At 55.4% G+C, this 11,743-nt stretch overlaps 1 protein-coding gene across 4 annotated transcripts; it reads right to left on the reverse strand.

The window, feature by feature from the left end:
- Window positions 1-420: 420 nt before the first annotated feature.
- Window positions 421-10,503, reverse strand: LOC143171290 (uncharacterized). 4 transcript variants are annotated; one of them, XM_076360176.1, is made up of 4 exons: window positions 8,126-10,503; window positions 6,868-7,115; window positions 3,729-3,958; window positions 421-2,733 (listed from the first exon to the last, which is right to left on the reverse strand). In XM_076360176.1, the coding sequence occupies exon 4, from the start codon at window positions 2,113-2,115 to the stop codon at window positions 895-897; it is 1,221 nt and encodes a 406-aa protein (XP_076216291.1). In that variant the 5' UTR covers window positions 2,116-2,733; window positions 3,729-3,958; window positions 6,868-7,115; window positions 8,126-10,503; the 3' UTR covers window positions 421-894. The 4 variants fall into 4 exon arrangements, 1 of the variants encoding a protein (XP_076216291.1); XR_012997174.1 differs by lacking the exons at window positions 421-2,733; window positions 3,729-3,958 and adding an exon at window positions 5,524-6,661; XR_012997173.1 differs by lacking the exons at window positions 421-2,733; window positions 3,729-3,958 and adding an exon at window positions 5,524-6,328 and having other exon boundaries at window positions 6,434-7,115.
- Window positions 10,504-11,743: the final 1,240 nt, after the last annotated feature.

Below are 11,743 nucleotides of genomic sequence, written 5' to 3' on the forward strand. Positions count from 1 at the left end.
GGAGGCACTCAGCACCTTTCCCAGGAGGTGGGAAGGTCTCCAGGTACCCAGAGGGGTGGGGACAGCCATCTCCTACCCCTCTTCCCGCTTCCTCTCCACCAGCTCTCAGAAAATCCCTGGGAGCTGCCCTGATGGGGCTTGACTCCAACTGACTGTCAGCCTGTTACACCGGTGGGTTGGAAACATCCTTGCAGCTCTTCAGTCACTCTCAGACAGGCATGTCCCAGCAGCACCATCCCCTGGGGCTGCAGCCCTTTTACACAAGGGGCCATCACCATCAGCCTCACTGGGCCCCCCCCCAGGGCTCCTCCAGCCCCAGCCCACAGCTGCAGCCATGGCCCCTGACGCCCACTGCGTAACCTGCTCCCCTGGACTCTCTGACAGCCACTCACCAAGTACAAAGGACTACAAACGCAGCCATGAGTGCAAAGGAGACAGCAAGCGTTTATTCGTTAATGTGTGTAAGTCCCAGGAGTGAGTCTGCTCTGGGGCTCAGTGCCTGTACGCTCACCCTTCCCCGGACAACTCGGCAGTCGTTAGTGGAGCAGCAGATACAGAGAATGAAAATACAGCAATGGGGAGCACGACAGAAGAACAGAAAGAGAAAAATAAAATGAGGGAAAAGGACTGAGGAGCAGAGAAAGAAAGGTACAGGGAAACGGACAGTGAGATGGATAATTCAATAAAAAAGGAATGAGGAGCCCTGCATGGACATGGCGGAAGAAAAACAGGGTCAGGGAGCAGGACAGAGGGAAAAAGAGAGAAAATGATGAGTGGGGAGCAGAACAGATGGATCAAGGGAGAAACTGAATGAGAGGAATAAGGAAGGAAGGAGGGAGAGAAAAAGATGGGGAACAAGCCAGAAGGATTGAGGAAAAAAAAGAAGGAGACAGATCAGGACAAAGAGATGAAGAAAGAAAAAGCAGCGCTGGGCTGCAGGACAGAGACAGAGGATGAAAAAAGGGAGGGAGAGGGAGCTGCAGGATGAGGAAAAAGGCCAGGGCACAGGACAGAGGGGAATAATGGGACAGTGAGCTGGGCAGGGGGATATAGGGAGAAACGATGGGGCAGGCAGTGGTATGGAGATATACAGACAAAAAACTTAGGGGAAGGATGGAGGACGGAGAAAATAAGAGAAAAGAGACAGGGAGTGGGGCAGAGATGGGGTGCAGTGGGGGGAGAGAGAGAGAGGAGAGTGACAGGACGGAGGCAGAGAGATGGAGGCGGGGGGGGGGGGGGGGAGACTGTGATGGGTAGCAGGCCAGAGGGACAAGGAAAGACAGGAGGAAGGACAGAGGGATATAGAAAACAGTTGAGGGACAGGGAGCCAGAAAGCGGGATACTGCGAAAGAGAGAGGGACAGGGAGCAGGATGCTGGGATAGAGAGCCAGAGAGCAACAGAGAGAATGACAGAGAGGTGGAGCACAAGAGAAAACAGGGACAGAGAGCGGGACAGAGAGGTGAAGCAATAAATAATAGGGACAGGGAGCAGGACAGAGGAAGAGAGACAGAGGGACAGGTAAGACAACAGATAATTGGAGAAAGAAAAGAAAGGGAACAGCACAGAGGGTCACAGAGAAAAAGAGAGGCATGGCAGAAAGAGAAAAATAAGATGAGGGAGAAGGGCTGAGGAGCAGAGAGGAAAAGGTACAGGGAAAAAGACAGGTATGGAGAAAACAAAGACTGGAGGCAGAACAAAGGGACAGATTGACAAGGACAGGGAGCAGGACAAAGGGATGGAGGAGGAAAAAATAGTGATGGGCAGCAGGATAGAGGAAGAGAGAGAAAAAGAACAAGAGGAGAATGACAGAAGGATGTAGAGAGAAAGACCAGGACATGTAAAAGGGAGGGTTGGGGGAGACACACATCAGAGGGGTAGAAAGAAAAAGAGAGGGATGGGGAACAAGACAGTGTGATAGAGAGAGATGGAGGGGGGTGGGAGTGGGATGCAAGGGAGCAGCACAAAGGGTCAGAGAGAGTAAGAGATGAACAGGAAGGAGGACAGGGACAGTGAGATACAGAATTAAACAGCGACAGTGAGCGAGACAAAGGGATAGAGAGAGAAAGAGAAGAAAGAGGAGAGAGAGAGAGGAAGGCAGGAACATGGAGCGGCATGTACAGGTGCAGAGAGAAGAAGAACACCAGGGAAGAGGCCAGAGAAATTGTGGGATAAAAGAGACAGATGCAGATCAGGACAAAGACATGGAAAAGAAAAAAGCAGCGATGGGTGCAGGACAGAGGATGAAGAAAAAAGAGGGAGAGGAAGCAGGACAAAAGCGCAGAGAGAAAAAGAAAATGGAGCGGTAGAACAAGAGAGAGAGAAAGGGAGAGAGGAAGGGAGCACGTAGCCTTGCTTGCTCGTGCACTACGTGGCTGTACTGCGCTGTTGGTGATGCATACGGACCCTGCGGTGCATGCTGGTGGCCCAGCCTGCTGCGGACTACGAAGAGGGATCCTTCCTCACCCGGAGAGGCAGGCTCTCTCTTGCCTGCAGCTGGAGGCAGGTGCCGGACGGGTGGCCTTCAATTTTGTCGTCTTTACCTTTCTCTGCCCTCTCCAGCTTCAGCCACAGCAGCTCCTGTCCACAGCCAGCAAGTGCTCCGCCTGTTCCTTTTCACCCCCACGCTGCGAGGAGAGCGAGGCCGGGCAGAGACAACCCACGCAAGCCTGAGGCGGGTGCAGTCAATGGTATCCCCAGGGGAGGAAGAGAGAACCGCGTCCTCAGCGTGGCCTCTGGGAGAGGGAAAGAAGCAGCAGCCACCGTTACTACCGTAGATCGCCCCTGGCCGAATCCCCTCCTTCCGCAGGGGCTTCTGGAGATGCTGCTCTTTCCCTGCACTGCTGCTAACGGCACCTGCGTTAAGGGAGAATCAAGCACATTCGAGGGCCAGCTTGTCACCGTCACGACAGGGCCTGGGGGAGACCTGGGGCTATGGGACGGGCTTCAGGGGAGGTGCTGGAGCCGGGGGCAGCTGCACGGCGCGAGCGGGGCCAGGAGAGGCTCAGGGGGAGCCCTGGCGAGTTGGGGAGGTGCCCGGCGTCTGTGCCAGGGAGGGCGTCCGCCTCCTTCCCCTCTCCCCTTCTGTCAGCTCTCGGGTAACTCCCCGGGGCTGCCCTGACCCGGCTCGCCTCCAGCGGAGCGGGAGCCTGCCGCAGCGGGCGGTTTGCAGCTTCCCGTCCCGCCACCCCCGGGCGGCCGGCGGGCAGGAGACACCCCCGCACCCGCCGAAGGGGCTCGCCGGCCTCGCCGGCGGCCCGGGCCCTCGCCCGCCGCTGGAAACGGCGCCCCGCGCGCCGCCAGGCTGCTCCCGGGCACCGCGCATGCGCGGGACGCCGACGGCGCGCCGGAGGGGCCGGAGCCGGCGCGCGAACGCCGGGCCGCAGCGCCGCGCCTCGGCCGCCAGGCGGCAGCGGCGCCCCCTACCGACCAGCGCGGCGGCAGCGCCCCGCGGGCAACGCGTCGCCGTTACCGGCGGACGGCAGCGTGGAGCACGGGGGCGCCACTGCGCATGCGCGGCGCCCGAGCCGCAGTACCGGCTTCTGGTCGCCGGGCGGCAGCGTCACCTTAATTGTTCTGCTGTGGGCATGGGCGGGGTGAGACCTGACCGACGCCCCAGCCCCGCTTACACCGTCCCGGGGCGGTCGCGGCTGGCGGGGGGCACGGGGCTCGCGTTCCTCCGCCCTCCTCCCGCCCGCGGCCCGGGCAGTAACGGTCGTCGCCTCCGTACCGAAAGGCGCCCGAGCGGCTCGGGCGCGTCAGTCCTTTGCGTGTGGCTGCTCTAAGGGTCCGGCGGCTGCTTCTGCCCGTGCCCCCCGCCCCGTCACCTCGGGAGGAGACGCGGCGCGGGGAACCCGCCGAACGGGGGGGTTTATCCCCCGGAGTGAGCCCCAGGGATCGCTGTACGGGTCCGCCTGCGGCATCAGGGTCGTGGGAGCGAGGGCAGCGAGTCCACAGATGCTGGGGAGAGATTTAAAAAAAAAAAGGCAACACAGGTGAGACCCTGGAGCAGGAGGGCAGAGACTGAAAGCTGCTTTGTGCGAGAGGGGCAGCTCTCGTCAGCCCGGAACAGCGCATCCGAGCAGACCAGATGCAAGCGGCTGATCTGCAAACGAGCGATACGCTGGTGATCCTTGGGCTCTGTTGTGCTGTTTGCACCTTTCCTCACCTCTGTGCTGTCGGCGCTCTGCTCTCCTGACCCTGCGTACACACGAGGCTTCCTGTGCAGGGCTTGTCACTCAGATGAGAGACGCTGCACGATGTTACTTACCACCCTGCCCTCCAGCGCGCAAAGTAACTAGACATGAAGCAGGGAAGGCAAAGAGGCACGCTGGTATATTAGATGTCCTCAGCAGGTGACCGCCGAGCCCTGGAGGTTCCACCTTTGCTCTGTAGAGGAGCGTAGCTCTGCACTCCTTGCCGCTCCCGCCAGCGAGCGTGGCAGTCGCACTCCGCTGCCTGCGACATGCAATACGTGGTAGCCTGGATGGGCCGTTCTGCCACTGTGCCGGGTGAGCAGCTCAGTTCCTTTGGCTGCCTAATTGGCCTCCTTAAAACAATCACTTCAACACTTGGTTTCTTTATTTCAGACCCCTCTAAATATCTCCTTGCCTGGAAGCCATTTCCAGCTAGCAACACAGCTCAAACACAGTGCTGGTAGAAATCTAGCTGTCATCTTGCTTTGATGTCAAAAGGCTTTTGTAACTTGAACCCCTGATTGTTTTGGCATCAAGACTGCAAGGCAAGAAATACGCCTCTACGTGAACAAGCAAGACACCCGCCAAATAGCCGTGCACAGCGATAGTGGCTGCCTGTGACTGACACCTTTTCCTGCTAAAACCAGAGCACGGTTCCCTTTTGAAGAGCCATTGGTGGTGCAGAACGTACCTCAGCTTTCCCTGCACCGGGTCGCCAGAGAACAGCGTCTTAGTTTGACTGCAGTGTGCGGCAGCCTGTTGTCATCCCGGCCCCTTGCCCTTGAGAAAGCGGCCGCCTGTAGCAGCGGCAGAACCGCTGCTGCCCAAAGGGGAAAGGAATGACGTGGTGTAAAGCTCTCCAGGCTGCCTGTGTCCCATGCAGGGTCGATGACCTCGGCAGCCTGTACACAGGGTGAAGCTAACAACCCGAGAAAGAGTCACAGGGTGTAGCAGTGTCTGAAACAACCGTACTTTCCAGCCTGGCTGGACAGAGTAAGAGGCGAGAGAAAGGGGCCTGCTGGGTGCCTCGAGAGGCACAATTGCTGTAGATTGTGCCATGGCTGTTTCCCTCTTTGTCTTTGGCAGAGTTACTTCCCAGAGGGTGGGAGACAGGTACGTTTGCACACCCTGAGTACTGCTGCTTACGGAGCAAAAGGCACTATACAGCAGCAATGAAGGACAAGGATGGCTGATCAAGATGGTAGGAATAACATGGAGAGCCTAAACCACTAGCCAGGCAGGGCTTGAAACTAACCTTGTGTCATGGTTTAATCCCAGGTGGCAACTGGGGGAGAACATCGGAAGGGCAGAAGTGAGAAAACTTGTGGGTTGAGATAAAAACAGTTTAATAATTAAAAAGAAACAACAACAAATTTTAAATCCAAGAAAGACAAGTGATACAAATGAAAACAGTTGCTCACCATGAACCGACTGATGCCCAGCCAGACCCCGAGCAGAGGCCTCCCGGCCAGGCTCCCCCCCAGTTTTATTACTGACCACGATGTCGTATGGTGTGGAATATCCCTTTGATCAGCTGGGGTCAGCTGTCCTGGCTGTGTCCCCTCCCTGCTTTCTGTGCACCCCCAGTGCGAAATAGGGGGGATGGAGGGGAGAGAGGAGGGAGGGGGGAGTGGGGACACGAGATAGGAGGGCAGGGGGTGTGTGGGGGTGTCACATGAGAAAAAAAAACTCTTGGGAAGACTTGCGTGGGGTACATTTCAGGAGAAAGGGGGACGGAGAGACACGTGGAGGGGGACGGGACGTGGAGATGTACACGGACGGGGGGGAGGGGAGAGACGGGTGGGGAGGCAAGATGGGAGGGCAGGGGAGGAAAGACGAACACGGTGGGGGGGGAGACAGGGCCCATCTTGTCAGATGGACCTTCTGGGGCTGCATCATCTCTCAGGATGCAGGAGGGAAGGGACAATCATCCCACCCCACCAAGGCTGTGCAGGGCCAAGACCCTGAGGTGGGTGCGGGGAGCGTCAGGCTGGGGGTTGTGAACAGGCAGGTCTTTTTCTGGTGGTGGGCAGATGCCGGGTTTCCTGCACTGGCATTGGTGGCACAGCCCCAGCTCAGACATCATACAGACCCCCTCACCCTCTCTGTCCTGCAGCTCCCACCAGATGAGACCCTGGGAAGACAGAGGGTCCAAAGACACAGAAATTCCTTACCTCCAGTGGAAACATATAAAACCCAAGACTACCTTTTAGTTAGCAATGAAAAGGAGCAGTCATACCTGCCACTGTGGTGGGTCTCAGGTCAGGAGATGGAATGCTGCTCTGCCAAGGCGTATCGCGCAGTGATCCCAGCTCCATTTCTGTAATACCGCACCGAAGATGTGTGTCCCCCCCAACCCATCCCCAGCACTGCATGGGCAGCAGTTCCCCCTTGATCATCGTGTACGACAGGACCCGGAGATCAGCCAGTCCGAAAGAGACCCCGAGAGCAGCAGCTGGAAGGGGCGCTGGAAAGAGGGACAAATTTTGCAGAGGAGGGGAGGCAAAAAGCCCCCGTAGCCCAGTTTGCAGCACCCCAAACCCAACAGCATTGCCTTCGTTAACCCCAGAGGAGCTTCATTTGTCCCAGGGCAGGACGAGTAGGTCCACAGCGAAGCCCAGTGGTCCTGGGGCAGGGGGATAGCAGGGCTCATCCCTGGGTCATGTCACTCACCATAGGAGACAGTCAGGGTGACGTGGTTGCTGTGTGTGGAGCCAAGGCTCTGGCACTCGTTCTGCCTGTTTGTTTTTGCCTGGCATTTCTGATCCTGTAGGTGTCCATGTCTGTGGGTGCCAAGAGCTTGCCATTGTACCAAGCTGTGGGGTGCTGCCGCAGCGAATGGGAGCCCCAGCACCTAAGGGTCATGCTGTCTCCTGGAAGTATCATGCTCCAGGGTGGGTCCAGGGTCAGCAGGGCTGTCTCTGCAGCCGTGAAGGTCCAGGCAGGAGGGAAGAGCAGGATGGAGCAGAGATCAGCACAACAGCATGCATGGCGGCAAGCCCTCAATCCTGAGCACATAGGCTGGGATGGGGGAAGAGGGCAGAACCCCAGTGCTCACTGGGGTTTCTAGGGCACTGGTGGGATTTTGGGGGACTGTCTAATCTTTCAGAGAGGCAGCAGGGCTGGTGTCCGGTGCCCAGTGCTGCCTGGCATCTTTTGAGCCAGGCGGCACATGGAGGGACAGCAGAGTCACACCGTGCCCTGCTGCTGCTTGAGGGGACACCAGGCCCTGTCACCTTGTTCAGCAAGAACTGTCCAGGGCCCCAAGGGCTGTCATCATAAATCTGCAAGCAAAGAGACTCACCAGCAAGGACAAGGGCTTGAGCTGAAAGGAGGAAAGGAAGAAGGGATGAGCACCCCTGGGATGTGCCTGCCAGGTCTCCTGCAGTGTCCCTGGCATAGAGAGGAGTGATGCTGGCCTTGGACATGAGCCATCCTGGGGCGGGGGAGGGTTTGACAAGGCCTGCCAGGTCCCTGAGATACCCACCAGCAACTCCCCATCGCCCCAGACCATGGCATCCTCATCCTCACCACATTCATACCCACCAGCCTTGCTGGACCCCAGTTTCCTTCCTCCCCAACAAATGGGACCACCCAAAGGAGGAAGCCCTGAGCCTACATTGTGACAGGGACGACCACTGCTCCATCCAAACCTCCTCAGACTGGCAGGATAAACAAAAATCTCCCCTTCCCTGGGCAGAGTAAAACCCCATCCAGACATGCCCCAAAGAGGTACAAGGAGCAAGTGCCCAGCAGAGCTTGTGCTGGAGATGGAGCCTCTGTCCTCCAGCCCCTGAAGCTCACTGGGTCACTGGGGCTCTTTGGGGACACGTGTTACCTCCTGGCATCCACACAGGCTGTCCATCCCCTGGGAGGACAGCAGGCACCAGACCCCGCCATGCTCCCCACCAGCCCCCTTTGCCACACTCACCCAGGAGGAGCAGAGCTCTGTTCCCTGCCATCCCAGGCTGGGGGTACAGCACTTGGTGACTTTCCCACAGAGCGTGACAGTGACGTCCGTTGCACAGAGAGAAAAAGAGGAAGGAAATGGCTTTCGTTATTGTTGTGATGATGATGACGCAAAGAAAAAGCCCAGTTAACCAGAAGCCTCTGTGTTGCCGTAATGACTGTGCCTGAATGCACTTTTTTTTTCCCCCTCACTTCATAGAGGATTCACAGCTCGCTCTGTCCCCGGAAACCACAGCCCCATAAAGCCTTTGCTTCATGTAACCCCTCTGAGATCCCTCCTCCACTCCCTTGGAGACTCTGCTCCTCCTGGGTGGCTGTCGTCATTTGCTGTTTTTTTTCCACCCAGAGAAAAGGGGTTTTGACAGATCCTCCTCTCACAAGACTTTTTGCTACGTGTGGTTTCCCACCTTCCCCAGTGTCTTGGAGTCCATCCACAAGCCAGCACCTGCCTAGCCCTCAAGCAGCAGGAGTCTTGGGCTCTTCTGGGGTCATATTTGTGACTTCTTTGGAGCTTTCTCCCTGCCTTCCTGGAAAAACTTTCCCTATGCCAGAGATCAGGCACCAATGGGAAAGAAACAGGCTTGTTTCCGCTGCTTGCCCCTGACGTGGATCAGGTTGGATGGGTTGCGACAGGCACAGGACTAGTTATGGGATCCTGTGCACCATGCAAGTTCTTGTAGAAACCACATTTCAGCAGAGCTGCCCTGAAACATGTGAGAGTGAAGCACAGACCAAGTCTGCCCCACGGTCTTTGCCTGCATCTGATTTATCAGTTGAGCATGTCCCATTGGCTTTGGGACAGACAGACTTGAAACACAACCAAAAGCACCAATGTAACCCCTGAACTTGAAGCTCATCTTCACTAAAGAAGCCAAGTCCTTGAATTTATCAACTTTCCAAGAACCAAGGCGTGCTGCAGGGAGCTCCTCCACACCTCCAAGAGCCTTGCAGTAGGACACACAGTGCCATCACAAAAGGAAAAAAAAAAAAAAAGAAAAGCTTATTCTAATTTTTGACACAGGCTGACTTCCTATGAGGAATTTGTAAGCTTGGAAGGAAGGAAAAGATCCTGTATGTGTTCAGGTACTGTACTGAGGGGAAGTTTTATTACTGTCTTCTCCCTCCTTTTCTGAATTTGATTCTTGGGACATTGATTTTCCTTCTGCTTTTTGGATTCTTATTCTGCTTTCAGCCTGAGGTTCAATTCTTACCTTCTGTTGCAAGACCTCTGAATGTAGCAACCAAGACTGCCGGTTGAAGCCCCAAGGACGAGAGGCCTTCCGTGAAAGCGGCTCAAGACACCCAATCCCAATTACCTACGAAGCCCCTTATGCAATTACAGAGGTGGTTGGCTGATGGGAAAAACCACGACGGCGTGACGTGGTGACTCAAAGATCTAAAATGGACATCTTATGGCTACAGAAACTGGTGCTAAAAATACCATAGATAAACAAGGACAAGAGAGCATAACTGCCATGACTGATACTAAAGCAAGCCTCATTGGACAGTTAAGGGAAAAAAGCAAAACTGGGATAATAGAGAAGGCTTGCGTGCCCAGGGACTGCGATAAAGAAAAGACCCTTGGACAGAGACCGTACGAGCAGGGATAATGTACATACTCTTGTCCGAGAAATTCCAGGGAAGACTGTGCCAGAAATCTGCGATGGACATAAGCACCTCGTTGATGACTCTATACTTAGAGGCAGCGACCGTGACATCCGGATGGGCGGTAAAGGGATGGACGTGAAAATTAAGTCAGGGAATGTGGTGACTAAAAGGCACAAGGGAGCAGAGACCTCAGAGTTCTGGACAGTATATTTTAATGTACATCTCACATACCAAATGAGCAATGGGTACTGTTCTGTCTGTGGCCTGCTTTGTACGGCCGATCCTCCTACCCCTCTGGCCCTTGGCGTCTCTGAGCCATAGTTCTGGCAAAGTTTCCTACGCTTACACCTAAGCCGTGATATGTCCCTATTAAAATAGCCTTAAACCACCCTATCCCCTCCATTACCACTTAACTCCAAACAGCCCATCATCCACTTTGGCTCTGTCATCACCAGAGCTCATACCTCAGGGTCTCCTGCGGGGATGAGACCCATCTGACAGTCAGCCCCGTGCACGGTGACGTAGAGGCCCAGACGGTTGACGCTGCATTTCTTGTAACTTCGTCATAACTCGTATTGGCTGCAGAGCGACTCGAACAGAACAGACCTCATCCACAGCTGAATCCGACTGCAAAACCAACCTGAGGACGACTGATGAACCCGCCTCCCTTTCCCAACCATCCCTCGGTCCCAAAACTTTAGAAACCCCTTCTCTTCTCCTGAACTGTCAGGAAAGAAACCCCACTCCTTCCCGACAGCTCCTGCCCTGTGTTTGCACCCCTGAACCCCCTGCGTCGGCTGCTCCTCAGGAGCTGCTCTTCCAAGCCCTGCCCTGCTCCCGCAGGTACCTCCTATCCTCCGACATCCCACAGGCTCTGGGCTCTGCTACAGGCCCACACAGTAAGTGAATTTCAGACACTTACAGCCTGGAAGGGGCCTGCCGCAGGCTGCAAATGCTCTAGGGACAACATGGTACTTCATGGGTGATCAGGAAAGGCGACAAGCTGTCCCATGCCCTGAAAAACACTATGCCCAATATGCCTGCTGCTTTCTTGAGGAATGCTGACACTCCAGATACAGAGGCATACAAGATGCTCACCCTAACCCCTGCCAGACGATCTTACCATCAGTCCTATAGAAAAAGATGATGTCAACAACTTTAACAATATCCAGCAGAACCAGTGAAAAAACCAAGGTTCCTTCTACAGTAAACTCAGAAATGCCAAAAAAACGCAACGCACCTAAAATAAAAAAAGACAAGAATGCAGAATATTAAACCACCTTGCAACTCCTGGACACCCTATGTACAATCACCGATCCAAGAACAAGCTGTGCACAACAAATGTACCTTCTACTACAGATGCTGCTCAGCCTCGACTCACCCCGAAGCTCCTACCTCAGGCAGGCACCCCGTCCTCTCTGCACGTCCGAACGCAGCTGCCCAAGCAGCTCGGCCAGCTCGGAGCCGCCGCTGCCAGAAGGAGTAGAGCACCCAGCCCAAAGCAGCCCCGGGGCAGGCCCTGCTCCCCACAAACCCCTGGGAAAGGGGCAGGAGGGTGGGTGGCCATGGCAGCGGGGCGGCCGGGGGGGTGGCGGGCGTTCTGCTCCCTGCAAAGCGCCGGATGAAGAACCGGAGCGTTACTGGAGATTGGGATGCCTGCTCTTTCGCTACAACTTTGTCTGTCACACCAGCCATGTGACTGGGTCGGTAATTAAACTTAATTTTACTGGGACAAACACAAACTTGTATTTAAATAGATAAAAATAGCTTAAGATTGTACTAACACATGTGGGAAAGTAGTTCATCAAACGCAACAGCAACATTATCGGCAGAAATGATGTGCTTTAGCTTCCTATTGAAGAAACCAAACACTATGCGGTTACAATTAATTTCTAGCAAGACCAGGTGTATTTCCTACCTTCTACCAGAGCTATGTTCTGGATAGGACTGAATGACAAAGCAGAACTAGATC

Source organism: Aptenodytes patagonicus, chromosome 26 (genome assembly GCF_965638725.1).
Source record: "Aptenodytes patagonicus chromosome 26, bAptPat1.pri.cur, whole genome shotgun sequence".
Lineage (NCBI taxonomy): Eukaryota > Metazoa > Chordata > Aves > Sphenisciformes > Spheniscidae > Aptenodytes > Aptenodytes patagonicus.

Bases quoted from the DNA above. Each gene is read 5' to 3' on its own strand.
- LOC143171290 (XM_076360176.1), bottom strand. From the start codon at position 2,115: ATGCCGCTCCATGTTCCTGCCTTCCTCTCTCTCTCTCCTCTTTCTTCT.